At 39.2% G+C, this 20,751-nt stretch overlaps 1 protein-coding gene across 4 annotated transcripts in view; it reads left to right on the top strand.

The window, feature by feature from the left end:
- The window catches only part of PAX3 (paired box 3), a 75,235-nt gene extending 55,654 nt beyond the window's left edge, over window positions 1-19,581 (top strand). For all 4 annotated transcript variants that reach the window (XM_057370775.1, XM_057370773.1, XM_057370774.1 and 1 more), the window contains exons 6-9: window positions 4,984-5,149; window positions 6,211-6,425; window positions 17,187-17,433; window positions 17,958-19,581. In XM_057370775.1, the coding sequence (XP_057226758.1) occupies window positions 4,984-5,149; window positions 6,211-6,425; window positions 17,187-17,433; window positions 17,958-17,992 (663 nt within the window). In that variant the 3' untranslated portion in view covers window positions 17,993-19,581. The remainder of the gene's footprint in view (window positions 1-4,983; window positions 5,150-6,210; window positions 6,426-17,186; window positions 17,434-17,957) is intronic.
- Window positions 19,582-20,751: the final 1,170 nt, after the last annotated feature.

Below are 20,751 nucleotides of genomic sequence, written 5' to 3'. Positions count from 1 at the left end.
TGGTATATTTTTCTTTTTAATCCCCCCCACTCCCTTTCTAGTATGTTTTCAAAGAACTCTGGTTTTCAGCACATTGATGACTTGTACCCTAAACAGCATCACTTCCCACCCCCTAAAAGAGCAGCCTTTGGTAAGGAACCTTCAGCCTTGTGCCATTCCCACTGTGGCCATGGCAGGTTGCTCTCAGCAGGCTTTGGGAACAGCTTTGGGATGCTGTGAGGGAACATGGTGTGCATCTGTATGCAGTGGACCTTGTTCCTGTGAGGCTGGGGGCGTGCAGATGTCACAGTGAAGCTGATTTATGATCTAGTTGTGCTAAAAAGCAATTCTGTTTCTACTCTTCTTCCTGTGGCTGGTCCCTGGCAGTGCTCTTCCTGGAGCTCATGGTATTGATACCACAGTGAGCCAGGATGGAACCTCACCCTATTGCAACAAAATAAAAGGGAGGATAAAATACTTTTTTTTCTGTGCACAACCTTGAAAGGCTGCTGAGGTAAGAGAGGTCTGGCATCCATGGGGACTGCAGGAGCAGACGCTGAGGGTGTCTGTAGAAGCCACGCTGCTGTTTTGCAAGGGTAATGGCTCAGGCTAGTGCAGCTCAGCTTTGTTTGCAGTTTCCTTCTCCAGCCTCCCCTCTTCCCAAGGCACCCCTGCTGCTTCTGGCACGGCCCACATTCTTTCGCTGGTGGAACATCCGCCAAGGACTCCCGCTTCCAGGATGGTCAGACTTTGTTTTGAACATGTGAATTTTGTGGGAAGRGAGAGGTGGGGAATAGTAGGGTGGGGGAGGCAGTTACCATGAAAAATATCATGAGGAAAAACCAAACCAACCCYTCCCTCCCCCCACCTAAATCCATCTAAAATTAGAAGTGCCGTTAACAATAAATCAGTCTTTTGACTGTGTGTGTTTCTGGCACTCGTGCTTGCAATGGTCAGGACTTTGTATAACAAAATATCCACGGGTTTTTTTGCAACATTCACATCTTGAATGTTTTGCCCTGGTGAATCAGAGATCTTTTTGCCTTAAAAGCACATAGAGTACTCTGTGTTTATGATCAGACTGTCGAAATGTCAAGGCTAATTACACTAGTGTGTTCCCAAGTGAATAAACCATCTTTCAAAGAACATCCTGTCGAGATCAACAAAATAAGATATTGGCATGATCACTTGCAAACTGCTTAAAAAAATGATAATAAGAGGCAGGATCTAAATATCAGGAAATAGAGATGGAAGAAACCTATCAATTCACCTTATCCATTTTACGTTGGTGCAAAAYACATTTTATGTTCTGTCACAGAGTGATTTCTTTTTGGGTCAGTCCAGTCCCAGTGCTTGAAAAACTGGAGTCTCCACTACTTAAAGASCTACTTCTTTCTCCTTTTGTTCTATATTTTATCCTCTTCAGTTCTGTTTTCGAGATATAAATTTTGGCCAGACATTGGGATTAAAGTTTGYTTCCAAATCATCTGGATAATTTACATTCCATCTTTGAAAGTGACATAGGAACTGAGGCGTCCAAGCCTCACTAAAATGAGTGTGACTTGGCTTCTGTGCAGACATCATTTTTAAGTGCTTGGGTCCCTCAGCCAAGTTATGTTTCCTCTTTGGATAGTTTAGAGTTTATTTTCTGTTGTGCCCACTGCAGGGTGACACTTTCTCATAGGATGACACCTCTGGGATGGGATCTTCTGCAGGAGCTGCTTTCTGCTTGGAGCATCCCTGCATCCAGGTGGTGATTGTGTGCCCCTCACAAGTAGGTTGTGGGGCAACAGGAGCATCCTATGGGGATCTGCTGGATTTGAAAAGGCCACTCGTAAGATGAAGATTTTGTCATACTGGYGGAAGTTGAAATCTGTTGCACATAAGGGGACATTGCATTTAAATCATRTTGGAAATGTACAAACAAAAGAAAATATTTCCACAGGTGTTTACAATATGTTTCTAAGCAGACGCCCTGGCTTGTGGTGAATGAATTTATTTTTAAGTCTTGGCTGGAGATTAACAAAATTTTTCAAGATTTCTTTTGGTGTACACAATGTACCACAGTGTTTCTTTAGGTGTACACAGATTTTTCATGATATGTGAGGATTTAAGAAATAAAAAAAAAACTTGGACTTTTGAGAATAGATCAAGGCAGCTGACAGTAATMTAAGTGAAATGTTATTATTAAAGTACCCCAATAATTTCAGTTAACATAGCACATAACTTGGGGTTTGACTAATTTTAATAAGCATTATATAAACTTAAAACAATATATTTAGGTTTGAGTTATTTAGGTTTCAGTTATTTAATTTTTAGTAACTTTTTCTTGATTTGGTGGCTTTTTTATTTTTGTTTTCTTGTGTGCCTCCACCACTCTGTAGCAATGAGCTTGTGTGCTATTAGTGGCAATAATGCTTGCTCTGCAGTTTTGAATTTATTCAAGGGGTTTTGGTGAGTTGATTTTGGACTAACTCAGAGCTAGTCAGATGCCATCTGCCTTCCTGCCACCCGGGGAAAGTAAGAAGCCAGTGCCAGAGGACTGTGCCAGTGCCATGTGACATAGGTGCCAGTCAAGTAGTGCTCATTTAGCACATCCCAGTCCCATAGGACTGAGGTGGAAATAAAAAGCCRTGTTTCTGCACATCCCAGGCAGGTTTTTGCACCCCTGCAGAGTCCCATTTAATATAACGGGGCTCCGGATGGCAACAAAGCTCTGCACAAGGATGTTCATYGTGTGGCTGCTGCAGACTTTTATACTTTTGAGTGTGTCCCTTTCAGGGAAGTCTGATACGTACCTGCAGTTCTGGAAAAAAAATCAAGTCTACAAAATGAGCCAAAATCTGTCTGTAAATAAAAATTTAAAACTTGGCATTTATGTAAATTGCTTACTATGGAATTAAAGTTTGGGATCTGACTCATTTTAATAAAGATCTGGAGTCTGAAGGCAAATGTTTGTCTCTAGAGGAAGCAAAATCTTGTTACCTCATTTTCCCGAGTGAAATCCATTCACATAGTGTAGTTCGGTTTGTGTTCCCAAAGCATTTGCAGATCATCAGATAACCCTCTTGACCTGAAGAAGGGAGAGTGTCAAGGAATTAAGCTGCAGTTAATGACCTGGGTCAACTAATTACAACAAGCGTTTGCTGTTCCCTGATCACTCCTTGACCTCCATTATCCTTCCTAAGTGCTCTTTGGATCTTTAGCAAGGTCTCTTTCTTGCTCTACAGGCTGAGTCTAGACCCATCCTCAACTACTGCTCATTGCAGGTTTTGCATCTCCACCCCGGTGCCTTGTCCCTGCCAGCTGCTTTCAGAAATGGTTCGTGTGGTGACAGAGAGGGGGTTGKTATGTACAGCAAAAAAACAGGGGAAGGATTTGTGACATAAAACAGAGGCTCCACCCATSCCTCTGTCTTATATCTTAAACTGGAGTGGGAGTGTATAATTGAGGAGTAGATGATGTGGCCAAAGGGGGAGGCAGCTGTGTGAACTGAGTATCTCATTCTGAAAAGAGGATGAAGTCAGAACAAACTATGTGGTGACAGATGGCCTGTGTCAGAAACCAGATGGCCCAGTGAGTCCCACTACTCCTGTCATGAAATAGCAAGCAGAGGAGAAGCACACAGTGTAGCCCAAAATGCTGTTACCTTCTTATGTGAGAGCCACTCATGATGTGTAGATGGTGTTACACTAAAAATCCCAGTCTGTGATGGCTGATTTGTGAGCCAGCACGGCCTACTTGCAGGAAGGGTCACAGATCTGATCCCCAACTTATTTATACAAATACATCTATCCGTGGCTCATCAGCTAAGGTGCCTTTAGTGGCTTTTAGGCCAGGCTGCCTTAGAGGCTGTGCAGATCTACTTTATCAGATGTTAACACTCAGCTGATGTCTTATCTAACTGATTGTATTTATAGATGAGTGTCGCAGCTGCTTCAGGGTGTAGGATTATGAGCAACTGGCTGCTTGTTTAGAAATGTGTGCAGTCTCTGTTACCTTAAAGAACCATTCTTCCTCTGTGTGTTCTCTCATGGACCTGAGAGCTGTAATCAGGAGCCTATTCTGACCCTGTAAAAAGGCACTGCCTCCTGCTCCAGGCACCCCTGCACTGACTCCTTGCCTTTCCAATTTGTGATGTGTGGAACTGCTATAATATCAAAATTAACAAATGTGTTTTGCTACTCCTATTTACGTCTGCATTTGTGGTGTCTTGCCTCTTCCTGTCTTGGAGGTAGAAAGAGCCATCCAATACTTGTAAAAATTAAAACATGAACTGAGAATGACGTGAAGAAAGGCAGATTTATAGTCAAAATGTCCTACTAATCCAAACCCCATCTGGTTGGTGTGCTGTCCTGGGAACGGATTTCAAAGTGGTTCTGAAATGCAAATCTAGTACTGAAGTTCTGACCTACTGTTATAAGTTTATTAAGAGATGTTTTGTTTTGTACATATGTGGACGCATGAAAACTTGCTGGGAGGGATTTATGTATTTTGTACACAGGGCTTGTATTTTTCTAATTAAATGCCTAAAGTTCTGTTGGTCATTACTGTAATGTAGTGAGTACACGCACCTTCTAACATTGCTTTAAGTGATGCCACTAACTTGTCAGCAAATTAAATATATAGAATATTCAGTACAGACTAAAGAGATTTGGCTGGCACTTAGATTAAATGGAGAGGTTTCCCCTTTCTCATTAAACCTGGCACAGTAATGATAGTGATTTAAAACACTAAAGCTTGAAAGAATAACCAGCTTTTTTTTCTTGGGAGAGTCTGTATTTGAGAGGAAACCAGGGATCAGAATTCCCATGTCACTTCTGTTGAACCATGGAAGTGTGTGCCTTTGGAAGGGCACCGTTCTTGCCTAGGAGCACTGAGCTCAGTGTGCATCTTCTGCATTTCTCATCTCAAACACAGCCGTTTGAAATACAAAGCCGTTATTCCTGATACATCTGTATTAAATGTGCAAAAATCAAATGTTCATATTTAAAACATTTGCAGGTCTGGTTTAGCAATCGTCGTGCCAGATGGAGGAAACAGGCAGGAGCCAACCAACTGATGGCTTTCAACCACCTGATCCCTGGAGGATTCCCACCCAGTGCCATGCCAACTTTGCCAACGTACCAGCTCTCTGAGCCCTCCTACCAACCCACCTCCATACCGCAAGGTACAGTAGCCAACAGGTACTTGGTCAAAATAGTGTTATTGGGGGGTTTCCAGTGTTCATCCATTGTAGAAATACTTTCCTTTCTGTTGGCTAATTTAGGGGCTGGCTCAGGGAGGACCCCTCAAGCCTGCTTATTTGAAGCACGTAAGAACTGCAAGATAGGGGTGCTTCCATGAGAAGGGTGCTCTCTAGAGAAATAATCACCTCCTGCACAGCAGATGTGCAGCTTTGGTAGAGTGATGTACACTCATCCCTGTCCTTTCACTGCATTGGCCTGCTTCGCTGGGAGTACCTGGTGTGGTGCAGAGAAGGCAGGTGCACTCTGTCCTCATTGTGACTATCAGTGATGGAGCATTGGAACTTCTGTAAATACTCTGAATATTTATCTGATGGTGGACAAAGCAGCTATTCAGACCACCTTGTTTCACATCAGACCGTAGCCACTCTCAGTAGGGGAAAAATTTGTCTCAATGTTATCAGAAATTCTGTGAACTTTGATGGATTTCAGGAGGGAGGGAGCAAATCCTCAAATCTAAGCTACGCTAGACTTTACTATTAAATGAAAACCCTATAGGTAAAATTTTGTAAAACAGGTTACTGTGCTTTTACTGCTTCCTCCTTGAGATTTGGATCCTAACTCTTGGAGCATGTTCTAATTGAGGGAATTTTTCAAAGCCCAGGGCTTCTTGCTACAAACCGTGGTGGGATTTCCCTGCTGTGGCCAGGAGGGGAAAGACTGTCACTAGTCTTACAAGTAAATAAGTATTTTCTTTTGTTTTTATATATATATACACATATAAGAAAATTTGCTGACAGTGCTCACTAAGGGTTGTCTGAAAACCGCATGTCTGTTTTTATGATGTTTACAGTCTGCTTAAGAATTTTTGTGTAAACTCCCAGGCTGGTTAAATATCCATCAATACTATAGCTTTACATTTCTACTTAACCAGTATTTCGATGCAGATTCTGATGCAGTTTTCTTAAGCTGATGTTCACATAATGAACTTGTTATGCCAGAAATGAAGGAGGAAAACATATCAGCATGTTTCTTGTGCTTGCAGCCGTGTCTGATCCGAGCAGTACCGTCCACAGACCTCAGCCTCTCCCTCCCAGCACCGTACACCAAAGCAGCCTCCCTTCGAACCCAGAGAGCAGCTCTGCCTATTGCCTCCCCAGCACCAGGCATGGATTTTCCAGCTATACAGACAGCTTTGTGCCTCCGTCCGGGCCCTCCAATCCCATGAACCCTGCCATTGGCAATGGCCTCTCACCTCAGGTCAGTCCTGTGTTTTCAGACAGAGGATTTGCTGTATACCAGAACCAAAGAGTCTATTCCCTCAGGCCACAGTATAATGAATTGCCAAATTTAAACCATAATGTATTCTTTATATAAGCCACATGATTTCAGTTTGCTAGTTTCCTTTTTTTTTTTTTTTTTTAAATATTTTTCCCTCCTACTGGCTGAATCAAGAGTCATAGCTTATWTTTAATTTCAACTGWTTTATAATGGAATCATGCAGACTTCATTTTTGCATTCAGTTGTCAAGCATTTGTAATGTGCTGCTCTTCTGAAGATCCATGGCTAGGCACAGAAAGTAGATCTTGTATTTTTTTCACTGAATAAAATAGCTCTTTAAAATAACCTCATCAAGATTTTACCAAGTGGTCCAGGAAAATTATGGGCAAGTTGTATGAGGAGAATTCCAAGGACTGAGAAATGTGCATTGAGATGAGCTGTAATCGAGTTATAAATACATAAATTAGGAGTATTACTGCTCTTTGGCAATATAAAAATGCATGAATACCATAATTGTTTTTCTAATTTGCGTGAGCTCTTTTAAGGAAATCATGTTAATAAATTGCCTTGATAATTGAGTGTCAAAAGATTGGTTAAATTTTCCTACACACGGCATCTGTCTGAAGCTGACATTATTAGTTAGAGCTTGAAGAGATGCTAGTTTATTTTATTAGCAAGAGCTTTGCCCAGGTGCTTGGAAAGGGATGTCCACTAAATTCTGAGGAGTCACAAAGAGGATGCAATCTATAATTACAATCAGGAATCTCTTCAGGGCTGAAAGTGAGAGTTTTAACAGCTTTATCTGCTTTCTACCCTTTTTTCCTCTCAGTGGTTAGAAAAACAGAGAGAAGCTCAGAATGACACAAATGAAAAGTGAAAAGACAATTATACTCAATTACACACTAATCACTGACTATCACCACTGCCTGAGCAGGGAGAGGGCATTCTAATAGGCAGAAAATGAGATTTTAATGGCACAAAGGGTGGCCAAAATAACGACTCGTATATCTTTGCCTCCTTCGTTTTCTTCAACTTGTGGTTTGCATCTCGGGAGTACAGTTCCTGGTTCCTGTGCAACGGTGATAACTCTGTGCAGCTGAAAAGTTCAAAGGCACTGGAGTTGAAAAGAATGAATAACAAAGGCAATGAAATAAACATTTTTGCCCAAAGGCAAAAGTTCATAAACCCTTTTTTTGTAACGGTAAATGTAATTAAGATTCGCAGATTCCTATAGCATAAGAGTGGGGTACAAAACTTTATGGCTTGAAACCTCAGGAAAAAAATACCAACAGAAAAACAAACGGATGTACTTCCAACAAGACTTGAATAGATTTTGTTTGAAAGAATTCTGATTTCTAAATGCAAACTCCAACAAAATCCATGACATTATATTAGCTGCTTCCTTTTTTTTTTTAATGGCTAGTTCCATAGTGTGCAAGACTTMCACATTTTTTGACATAATTATCTATCTGGTTTTCAGTGTTAATCCATAAAAACTAGCTGTTAGTGTCAGTTTAAATATATGTTGGTTCTGGCTATGGAAAATGTGATCTTTTCCCCCCCCTTTTCACAAAGCTTTTATTGTGTGTGATAYAGAAGTGGAGCACAACAGTAAAGAAATCTTGTGATAGCTGGGCAAAATGGGACAAAAAAGTGAGGCCAGCTTTCCTCCTACTAAAGTCTTGCTGATTTGAGGTTTGATGTAATCAAAAGGATATCTTTTGCTTTTTTACACCTGGCCCTGTCTTTTACAGCATGAGACCTCTGTTGTTTATTTTTTTTTTTTTCTTAGACTTTTGAAACCTTTCTCTAACCCAGTGTTTAGAGCTCCTGGCTATGTCCAGCACCTCTTCCCACAGGTTTAGGAGGATGCYGATCCCTCTAAAGCTGACATCGTGCTTTCATTGTTCAGTGCATAGAGATTATTTATATCCATTTAGATTTGGACCAGCTTCTTGGCAACAGAATTGTTACCTTCAACAGCTGTTAAAAATCTTTCCATCAAGCTAACAAATGAAAAACCCAGACCTAAATTCATGTGGTGTTACCAACAACTCTGTGTCAGTTTTGGTGCCTAAACAAAGAGTTAGAGACATGTATAAAATRTAGAGATGTATTCAGACTTTGTGTTTATATAATGGAGTAATAGAGCCTCAAACATGCAAATTATGTGCAACAAATTGTGGGATTGTAGAAAACCTATGAAACTCTTGATGCCCAAAGGAGCTTTAGCTGCTGGTCACTATGTTAATGTGTGAAATGTCCCTTAGCTGTGGGGTGTGTCACTGTGCGTCCCCTCTCCACATTTCCTCAGGGCTCTTCCTGAGGTGCTGAAAGAGGGGCCAAGGTAAGGTAAAGCTGAAAGCTAATTCTGCATTTGGGGTTTCATGAAAAAGGGAAACAGGAGTTTTCCTGCTGAGTGGGCATGCTGCATTGCCCTGTCTGTGTGCATGGAATTTAGATGAGAAAGAAAGAAGGTCTATTTTCTAGCTAGTGGATTTTTGACCACAATAAATCTGGGTGTGTGAGYAATTAACATAATGTTTCCACCCATCCATGTGTCTCTTGCAGGCAAGTGCTCTGGACAAACTGAGTCTAAAGCTGAATTTGCAGACTGTAGCGGTGAGGGGGAAGGGGAGCTTTGTCTGAAGCCTGGATAGTATTTCGTGATTTAAAACAATCCTCACCCTTAGAACATGCAGAACAAAATCTGATACTGAGATTCACAAGATCATATTGTTAGCCGACTTAAACCTCGTTCTCTCATTYGATATCCATTTATTGCAAATGAGGGTCTGACACACAGACCCACAGGAAAGCTTTATTTTCTATTTAGAATGGTTCCATCCTAACTTTTTTCTTGAATATGATTGACAAATATGCTGTTTAAGGCAAGAACTGGTGAAGGCAGAGGACAAGCAGAGGCACCTAGGGTGATGTAATTTTATTTTTATTGTGTTATGCTTGAATCTGGGGTTTAGAGGGGACGGTATGTCTCAGTTCCATGAAGCAGAATGCTCCATTTCATCCCTGTCTTGCAAGCTGGATATTAAAAAGTTGTTAATCTTTAAAAATGCAAGAGAACAGAAGGAGTTCCACCTTGTTAATACCTGGAACTTTTTAACGTCAAGATAAGATCTGCAGATATCCTTCAGATGACTCATAATTCTCCTYGCTCATCTGGTTTATTCATTACTACCTGGATATTWGKAGAGATCCTCTGTCTTGCAGACATRCAATGGATTGACTTTTGCTGGAAAAAAGTCAGAGATTAATTTCTTGGGGAGCCGGCAGCCTCGAGTGTCCTTGTTTGTATTTCATGAAAAAGCAACTCAACTGCAAGCTTGCCATCTCAGGCAGAGCTCTTTWAATATAATGTCAGAAAAGAGATTATTAGTGTGTAATATATGTAAATTGCATATTTTTATGTTTTCTATGCCTATTATGCAGCTTCTTGCCTCTCATGCATACGTTTATGGGAATATTGTGTTTCCTTTTCAAATTAGGTTTTAGTTCTCAGTGCATATTCTTTTAACAAATGTTTGTTAACTCAGAATTATGAGGGGATAGCATATCTGAACGTTAATATATGTATACAGGACTTAGGCATGCTTTTGGATTGGCATGGCACTTYATGATTAATGGCTCTTGGGTGTGAAGCAGAGCAGTGACTGCAGAAGCACTTGTCTCACAACTGCAGGTGGATGGCCTTAGTAAAGAGCAGATTGTTTTAAAGACAGGATATCAATATTTTGAACTGCTTCGTGTAAGATAAGGAAAAAGACTTTTCCGGTGTACATCAGCATCCCCTGATCTCGTCATGTGCTTTTCATTAGTGTCAGAGCATTAGCATTTGCCCTACACAGGTCAAGCAGCTTGGAGAGGGCTGTTCTGGCTGCTGTGGATTCAGATGGAGCAGCAATACTCTGCTTGAGTTGCTGCCCACAAGGCCGTGTGCTTCCTGTATTTAACCTGTAGGATAAGCCAGGTTTAAACAGTACTACAATGTTAGGGTTTCACTGGGAAAAGAGCAAAYGTGTGTAACCTGTCTCCTGCTAGGCACATTTTTTCACTCCTTGTCCTCTAGAAAARTTCTCAGTTCTACTCTTTCTTCTTCCTTGCCTTTTCCCCCTATAATTGAATCAAACCAGTAGTTTTAAAAGCTTCAGCTTTCAAATGGGAAGTGGATTGAATATTGAATGGGCTGTGTAGGAGATCATAACAGTCTCTAACAAAGTTTGCAGTTTCATGCCATTACCTGGAGCTCAGGAATAATCTTGATAAGAAAATCCCAAGCTTTTCCATGAACAGTAGTAAGGATGCAAGCTGTTTCAAGGTTTCTTTCTTCTACTGTCAAAACATTTCACCGCGTGAGTTTAAGAGTTACCCTGTAACTCCTTTTGGTGAGATAGATCTTAGGCAATGGGCTTCTCTTAAGTCTTTGAGAGCACTTGGTTTTCATTAACCTGAAGTATGGAACTGATGGCAGCTGTCGAATCAGTTAGATATGTTCATATTGTCTTGTTAACTCTGTAAGGGAGGCACAGGAACCAGGGGCTAAAAGCTTTCATTCCCTCATTAAGAGGGACAAGAGCAGGGAAAAAAAAGCAACTATTAATTCATTTTACTTTCCCTTATTCCTTCTGTTGGATTACTTTGAACTGGTTGCTCACAGAAACATTTCATCTGGGTCAAGTCCCACAGCAATGAGAAGCTCATGATCTTTGTCACAATGCACTTGGCTTTGAGAGTTCTTTGCTTAGTGACTCAAGAACATGAGACAGGTCATGGATTTCACTGCAAAAAAGTTAATTCACATGATATAATTTTCTTGAACACAAAGTTTTGTTCTTTTTTTTTTAAGTTTAAAAACAGAAGTTCAGCCAATGGATTAAAGTATTTTTTGTTTCTGTGGGTAAAATAGATGAGATTCAATAGTTTTGTAAGCCACTGTGCAAAATAAGAAATGGGTTTTGTTTGTAAATATTCTAACTTTTTTAAATAATGCAAATATACATTTATAGATAATAWAACATATATACATTAATACAGGAGAAACAATATACAGGTGACTGCACATTTTTGAATGGTTCCCTTAACTTTTCTCTTTTGGTTTGTTTTGCTCTCAGGCATAGMAAATCCATATATCCCAGTTGTTGAGGGGAAGGTGTGTGAGAGCTCAGCTAGTGACAGCTGGACTGGTGTTCATAATGGCCAGATCCTTCTTTTGTGTCCAGGGCTGAATAGAAGGTGGGAGGAGGAGAGTTCACAGGCAGAGAGCAACCTAATCCCAAATTCGGGCTTGATATGAATTCTTTTAAGCAATATTGTCATAGCTGAGCATTTAAAGTCATGTGCCTGCAATCTCTGAGACTGCCAGAAAAAGTTGTGAGCTGTTTAATTTTATATACTTATATATAGATTATATGTTCATCTTTGTTTTACCTTTTCAGTCATCTTTGGTTGCTCTTCATATAACCAGGAGTTATATGAATTAGCTCATCTTAGGATTATTTTGGTGGTGTTACCAAGCTCTGTGATTCTTGATCTARCACCTTAAAAAAGACATGAGTTTTGTGACTGTAATAATGTTTTGAACGCTGGTAATCCTTTGTAGGTAAAAATGTTTTTCATGAAAGAATCAAATTATCCTCTTAATTATCCTAAACATGCACCAGTGCACCTTCTCTAATTCCAGTGTAAATATCAGTGATACCTGGTCTCATTTGATATGAAGATGCATAGGGTCAGAGCATCAATGTCCAGAGGTCTGCATTTGCTCTTATTTTCATCAACCAAGTGTGTGGTTGCCAGAKCTCACCATCTGGCAAAAAATGTTTTCTGTCGAGTTTCTTATATTCATCAGAAATATCCACAAATATAAAATGAATCAGCAACATGGTTCTAGGATCCTATAGGTATAGACCCAYGTAGCTAATTCACTTTGTCTAAAATCTCTGATTAGAACACTTGATACCAATCCTTTTTGTGTTCTTTCTAATGCAATATTTTGTTTTTTGAGAAATTTCTCTGCAGTGAAGAGAGTTAACAGCAGGTAATGCCATTCATCTCGGAAGGAGTTTGAAATTTTYAGTGTTAGTGATGAATGAGGGTATCTGACCCACATCTGTTTTACATTAGAATGGAACAKTGCCCTGACATCGTTAGGAGCATTTGTCAAGATTCCCTGGACAGAGCTTCTGTAAATTACATGCTGCAAATGTGTCAGGGTCAGATAAGAGGATATCATTAACTGTGCTAAAGTTTACTCATGATTCTGTCAGTTCAACTTAATATGTTAACTGCCAACCATTTTCCTTTAGCTGTTTCATTAAATCTTTCGTTCACAGGAGGGGAAAAATAGTATCACTGTACCCAAAAAATATTGCACATGTTCTTTTCTCATAAATCATATTAATTGCAGCMATGGTCACAAAGCATATTAAACACAGGCATGCGTAAATGAATTAAAACATATGAGAATTTTATTGTGCCTATGGTAGGTCTTCCTAAAATACCAACCACTTTAATAGTCAGAATGTTTCATTTCAACCAAATGANTTTTAAATACAATATAATGATTCATTCTAACAAAAAGCTAGGTGAAAGATGCAAATTGCTCTCAGATATTAAGCCATGTACTATTACTGCTGGTAATTGGTAGAAGAAATGYTTTCCCTTAATGTTTTAAATATTATATACCACCTTCTGACATGGTTAACTACAAGACATAGAAGGCAAATATTCGACGTTAAGTCAGGCATAAATTACATTTAGTGGGGTTTTTATTGGGTTTTTTTTGGTTATTTTTTTTTTTTTTTTTTTTTAAATTTAATGGCCTGTATTTTGGTGATAATAGAAGTATTTTCTAAAAGCTGATAATGGACAAGACATTGTGTAGGTGTCTTTAAAGGCTTTTATTACTCGAGATCTCTTTCTTGATCACATCCTCAGCTGGTGATTCTGTGCTGATTCTACCAGCAAAGGATTTGTCCTAATGAATACTTGCTTCAGATGTGTTCTCTGAAAACTTTTCAGAAGTTCAATTTACTTATTCCTAATTTTACCTTTATTTTCTAACAGAATAGAATGATTTTATCAATTACATATATTGTTTTTTATTGTACAAGCACAAAGTCTGTSCATCAACATGCCTTGTGTGTGTTTTGTTAAAGGTGAGAAGAAAATAYATGCAGTTCAAAAACTTAATCTGATTTTATTTTTATTTTTGCATTTCTAGGAGTTCTGAAAAAGAAATTTCAAATAGTAACTGCATCATTTTAATTCTAGGTGTTAGATCAGCCCTTGGATTCTGGGTCAATGAGGCTGAGAATTACTAATTTAGCTTTCCCAAAGTGATTTAGAAGAAAGAATATGTTTTGCAGTAATGTGGATGGTATAGAGATTGAATAAATTTGTTTTCCACCTTAATTATTATAAAGCAATCATATCTGTTTACCTCCTTAGAACTATACTGCCTCATACCCACAGAATATCTGAGCTGCAAAATCCAGATCCTTGAGTGTCTCCTGTGCACTGCTAAGCTGAGTTGTGCAGACATGGCCCATTAATGGATTTCTAATTGATTAGGTGAAAGTGAGCCATGCCCTTCCTGTAACTCCTTGTATGGGTGAGAAGGTCACGGCACATACCGTAGCAAAGACTTCTGCCCTGAGGCTACTTCCCTTGGAGCTYTCAAAACAGACACGACCAAAAATCTAATTATTTAGATACTAATCAACTGCAGGATGATTCTGAGGGCCTCAGAGGAAGATATTTCTGAGAAGTTGGTTACTGTTCAGACTTCAGTTTTCTCCAGCTCAAGAGWGGCAGCTCTGTCATTTCTGCCCCAGAATATCTACTAGGTGCATATCCACTTAATAAAATGGTGCTTCAAATTTTAMAAATTTAAAGCAAATCTCACCAAACGCAAATTTTAGTCTGTCAAAGAAAATAAATATCCAAATATAGTTGCTGCTGAAGTCTGAGAGGTGTTTGAGACTCTGTCTGGATCTGAGTTTCAATTTCAAGACAAAGCCCTAATTTTACAATAGCTTCTAATCCAAAAGTTTTTGACCTCACTGTTTTTGCTGGCAAAGTCCAAATAATAGTGTTGTCTCAGGCTTTACTCTAGTGAAAATACTAAACTGAAAAAAATCTCTAGTTGCAATACACAGTTGGTAAAATAGTTATTCACCCAAATTGATCTGAAAAGTGCTGGCAGAGGCAGTGTGTGATGTGAGAGCCCTGGGGCAGAGWTCCCCTGTGACATCAACTCAGCCCAGTCCCTTCTCCCTGCTCTTGAACTTGGAACAGAACGTGGTGAAGTCCTGCAAATATTGGTGTCACACTGGCCCTGCACAGGAACAGAAAGGGTCGTGCACTTGAGATTGCTGATAAACCCCTGTGCRTTTTAAACCGTAGTCAAAACCATGGTACTCCTGCCAACATAAATATTTGCCAAAGTAGTAATTTTCAATGTAAATGTTTAAGTTAAGCCATGGGTTTTTTTGTGGATCTTTCTCTTCTTTTAACTCTATTAGTGTTATTTTCAAAGGACACGGATTAACATAACGTGAATGAACATAGGTTTTAATACTGTGTCCTGCTGATGAAATGTCAGGTCATTCAGCACACTATGTTTTTGGACCATATCAAATTCCAAAGTTATAAGAAAAATATTTGTAATTTCTGRAACAGAAAAACTTGCTAAAATTGTAGAAATTTTAATAGTTTTCAGAAACCAATTTTTAGAACAAAACTTGAGATTTCAATTATTTCAACTTTTGGTGAATTTTGGCACAAAACCCTGTGCAGATAACAAGATTTTTCAATCAGTGGGGATTTTAGAGTTGCTTATTATTAGCGCTAAGTTCTTTTAATAGGTTTTGGTTATTTTAAATATTTGCTGAATTAAATAGAAAATACCTTACATCCTGAAGCCAAAATCAYCTTGTTTTTATAACTTAAAATTTGTATATCAGTATTTCAAATGAAGTCTTTGCATAAGTTTTGCAATTTCTTTTTGCATGAATGCCTCAGTTTGTGAAACATTCAGAAAATACCATTGGTTAAGCGCATGCTTTTCTGCTTAGTGAATCAGAAGTGAATATTCCAGTGCTGTACACAGTAACAAAACTACTTTCTCAGCTTTTTCTTATTGCAGTGAGATATCTTGGCATCAAATGCACCTTAGATATTTTGTATTTTTAATGTAGGTATCTGGACGACTCTTTTCGAACCCCTCTGTACCTCTTGCTCTTTTCCTAGACATACAAAAACTGGGTAGATCTTCTTTCCCATGATRCCTGGATCTTATTTCATGTATTTATTAAAAAAGAAAACAAACTAACAGAAACCAAAACAAGKCAGAGCTGGAACCACAAGCTCTCTGCAATAATAATACATTTTAGTTTGTGATGGAAAATAGCTACACTTCCAGGAGGAGCATCAGATCTTTAGGAAATAGATATGTCTTATGGGGTTTAATTCAGTCTTTACAAAAGAGATTCCAATTTAAAAAAAATGTCTTCTGTTTATGGCAAGAATTGCTGCAAAGCAAAATGATTATCAAATAGCACATGTTAGATAATTGTAATGCCTTTTTGGAGCAAGAACAGCCTGTAAATTATCACAATATGCAGTTTTGGCAGAAGTTGTATGTCATCCATCCATTAGAAGCTGCAGAGTGCTTGTCAGGCTCAAGTGCAATTTATTCCAGCAAAAGTAAGCAAATTTCAGTCATACACTTATCTTCAAAGTGTGCTGTAGGCGTGTGCCAGGAAAGGGAATGTTCACCAACCTCTAGTGGGAGGGATTTTTTCACAACAAGAACTTTTCACTGTAGTTTCATGCTTGGAAATGTAGATTTTTTGAWTTTTTTTTCTTTCTCTTCTACAGGAAATTATAGCCTAGAGGGCTGGGCTTTTATAGGGACAAGCATGTRTTTTCCAGTAACCCTTTTTCAACTACTGATTTCAAAATTGTCCCTGTAGAATTGGCTTAAATCACAGCTGACTCCAAGTCACAGCTGACTTGAAGTTGGTCTGGAATGCTGACCCTTTCTGCTGTGTCCTCTGAGTCAGATGGTGGAATTGATAACTGGTGCTATGACCAGCACTTTCCTCTTGCACATTGATTTCTTTACAGGCCAGCAGAGAGGGCATGCAGCAGCAGGGGTACAGCTACTCTGCCCTTTTCCCAGCACCCAGAACATCAGGAATACTTGGATTACAAGAACATCTTTATTACYTCCATCAGTAGTGTTACTGGGATCTGCTCCAAACTGATTTTGTTGTARTGATTGCTGATCTTGGAGAAGAACACTGTGTGAGCTTATTCACAGCTTTTCTATGWTTGTAGATCATGCAGGACAGCACAGCTGAACAGCCACTACTTGCTTTTTGTTCTCTTATGATTTAGTCCTCAAGGAATAAACATCTGCAGAACTCCCAGCTGGGGCTGGGTTCAGGCACTCTAAAACCATAAAATTTTTAAAAAATATTTTTTCTTTATTTGCTCTGGTATCACTTTTTATTGCTTGTTAAGCCATTAGATTTTATTTTGGTGGATGATGCAATCAAAATCTACTTCCTCTTGGGATTAGCTACTCAAAGGACAGTTCAAGTATCAAGTCTGCTTGGTTTAGGAAATCAAATTATAGATTTGAGAACTTCTGTGGTTCTGTAAGAAATGTGGTTCTTCGTGTATTTTAACTCTTTCTGTTATTCTGCCTCTTAGGTAATGGGACTCTTGACTAACCACGGTGGCGTGCCTCACCAGCCCCAAACTGATTATGCCCTGTCCCCTCTAACTGGGGGCCTGGAGCCCACCACCACTGTGTCAGCCAGCTGCAGCCAGAGGTTAGATCACATGAAGAGCTTAGACAGCCTGCCTACATCCCAGTCCTACTGCCCACCGACCTACAGCACCACGGGATACAGCATGGACCCCGTCACRGGCTACCAGTATGGACAGTATGGACAAAGTGAGTACTGGCACACGGGAAAAGTGGGATGGGCTACTCTACACTCAGCTATCAGAGCCTGTGCTTTGTGTCTGTAAGAAAGGGAATTCTGAGCACAGATCCTAATGGCTCACTGCTACTTCTCCCCAAAGTGTGCACTGGTGAGATAGCTGATTGTTCGAGCAGGATTTCTGCTGCATAATTATTTTCTTAAGTGATGTCAACAACATCTTGATGTTATTAATTGTTGAGACATGAAACCTGATTGCCATTAGGTAAAACATAAGGGTTGTCCAAAATGAAATAACCGCTGGCATTCCACTATTAGAAACACATGTTCTTAATGAGGTCAGCTCAAGAATCATTACAGTATATAATCCCAGATACATAGAGTTTTGTCAAACTTGTCCTAGGAATAAAAATATTAGTCCCTTTCCTTTGATATATCAGTATTAAATATGACAATGTCAACCTGTAGTTGGCATGGCCCCATGCTGTGAGGTTGTCACAGCATGACTTAAAAAGCTTCTTTTGCTTTTTTGCAGGTGCCTTTCATTATCTGAAGCCAGATATTGCATAAATGAACTGTCCACTTCAAGTTAAAGCTAGTCTTGTTTTCCGGTGTCACTCCAAGGCTTGGATATGAGGGATCTTCTCGACACACTGCAGCCTAAACTGGGGCAGTCCCACTGAGAGAAACAAGCTTGTTATGTTCTCTCCAGACATAGTTTTTAGTAGACTTTTGAAGGCTGGACAAAGCTATACAGAAGACAAAGGCCAAAAGCAATAATGAATAAATGTGACATGCTTCATTATGAGTGGGTATACAAAACAGAGCAGTATTTAACATCACAGCCTGGCAAACATTCCATTTTTCAGTTGTTGTTGAAATTAATGTTCATTGATTGGGACAAATGGAACATTTTGAGACTAAACTTAGAGCAGTTGAGCTCTGCKTACTCTGACTCATCTGACATCCAGTGCTGACTTTAGTCTAACTTTCAAACAGCTCAGTTTCTGAAGYAAGGTTGGGAGAACCTCTCACTGTACACACTGGAAATTGTCATCAAGAGGAAACATCCCCGTCCATAGGAAGCTGAATATGTGTGACAGACTCCSCAAGCAACTCATTGGTTACCTTACCACGCTTTTGTAATCACCTTGTCCCTAAATGTCACTCACAGGTTTTGCTTTACCAAGAGAGGAGGTCTTGTGTAACATGAAACCCCGATTTTACCTTTTTGTAAGTGTTTTCCCAGTGTGTTGTACCTTTCTAAACAAACACGGGAGACAAAATCCCCACCAACAATGCGACTGATTTTTCACAACTGCCTAGCAATGTGCAATACTGTGTACCTCACACAAGCTTTGGGATCATCCAAAGTCATAGATATAGAATCAGAACTATATTTTTGCAGGTACTTTTATTTTTGCAGTGCATAATTCTGACGATAAAATACAGAGGTGTTGCAGTCTGCTGGATTGCTGAAATCCAGTTTGCTAATCATGATTTAAAAGTCATCTTCAGGAAACAATACGAAGAAATTATTACGTTTACATTTTTTTTTAGTGGTGTACAGGTCATAGACACAGATGGACCTGTATTTGACACGTTTGTTTAAATTATACAGTGATATCCAATATAGAAAGTATAATTATAGGAACCAAGGTTTACAAGAAGTTTGCATTGTGACATTTTAGAATGTCAATAAATTTGTGTTTTGTGATGTTGAGAGGAAGAGGACGATGGAAGGCGGGATTATTTATTTCTCTCTTCTTGGGACAAAGAGGGAGGCAGAACACAAATACATTCCTTTTAGCATTAAGGACTATGAAGTAGTGAGTTAGACTAGGTTCAGTACAGAGGTTAGTTCACACAATGGTCTTAAGGGTGATGGAAAAATGAAATATTATCTTTGTGTTGCAGCCTCTACAACAACATGTGTTGTAAAAAAAAAAGAAAAAACCCAAACAAAAAAAATCACAAAAAAGAAAACAAAAAAACAAATGTCTTTCATGTAAAAAGTTCAGTAAATATTTACTATTTATAATGAATAAACATTATGAAGACTTGCAAAGCACTGATGATTTTGTCCTAAAATGTAGTATTGTGCTAAATACATTGATACATTTTAATCTGAATATCATGAAGAAATAAACCATGTTATCTTCGATGCAAATTGTATTCATTATATGAGTGTATTCTGCACACATCCTGGGCTGTGGGAGTATTGGGCAGCCTCTGTGCCCACGTACTGCTAATGTGCTATGAACTCTGTGTGTGTGTGTGTGTGTGTGTGATGATGAGTGTGAGATAATGCATTTTCCAGGTGTTGTTGGTACCTCTTCCCAGCCAGAGAAAACCCTTTGTTATGAATTCAGAAGAAAATGTCATAGGCCTAAAACCAGCTCAAATACGGCAACTGGGATAGCTCCAGACAATACAGGAACTTTGTAATCTATTATGGGTAGTATCTATCCTGAATTATATTTTTTTCCTCAGAAACCTCAAGAATTTTTTAACAGGCCTACACATAAACTGATTAAAACACGGGGAAGAGCCTTCAAAATGCATGGAGTAAGTTTTATTAGCACCCTAGGATTGGTGAACATTTTAATTTCCTCATTATTTTGCATGGTATGTAAYRRCTTGAATTTATTTCAGATTTTTTTTCCATGTGCATTTTATTTTTATTTTTGTCTTTTAAATGTAGCACAYTTCCACTGGAAAAGGAATGAATGCATTTCTTGAAAAATGCTGAAAAATGGGGAAAGGAAATTTTTTTTTCCCTTTCCAGTTTCCGTTTCTCTGATACACTTTTTAACTTCTGTGAGCCTTATAACTCTCTTATGAACACCCATTTCCTGCTCCAAACTGCTAATTTTTCTGATTTTTCTCAATGTTGCTTCCAAGGACTTGGCCCTTGGTAATTGTCTCATGGGCTTGCTGCAGAGACCGAGTAAACCTCTGTTCCCCACTTGCAATCCCTTTGCTGTAAACAACTGGATAGAATCCTGCTTGCTGACAGTTTGGGATGGGGTGATGAATGCTCCTTCCCAGGAGGAGTGCACCCTTGTCACAGGGAGATTGAAAATGCCACCTTCCTTTTCTGTTCCAGCAGCTGTGGGGTGGGGCAGAGCTGTGATTCCTCCCAATCCCTTCAATCCCACTGAGGTGCTTTACCAACCTCACGTGAGAAAAAGGTCATTTTGGCTGCTCCATCCTCTTTTCAAGGGTCTCTAAGCACTTTGTGTTAGAGCAGAGCAGGAAACACTGGAAACAAGACAGTAGAAAAGGCAGGTGTCCCTACCCATAGCAGAGGAGTTGGAACTGGGTTA

The sequence above is a fragment of the Malurus melanocephalus genome, unplaced genomic scaffold, assembly GCF_030028575.1.
Source record: "Malurus melanocephalus ecotype Western Australia unplaced genomic scaffold, MMel_1.1 scaffold_132, whole genome shotgun sequence".
In the NCBI taxonomy this organism is placed as follows: Eukaryota; Metazoa; Chordata; class Aves; order Passeriformes; family Maluridae; genus Malurus; species Malurus melanocephalus.
The sequence above is the reverse complement of the archived record's forward strand: the minus strand, read 5'-3'. Positions and strand labels throughout refer to the sequence as shown.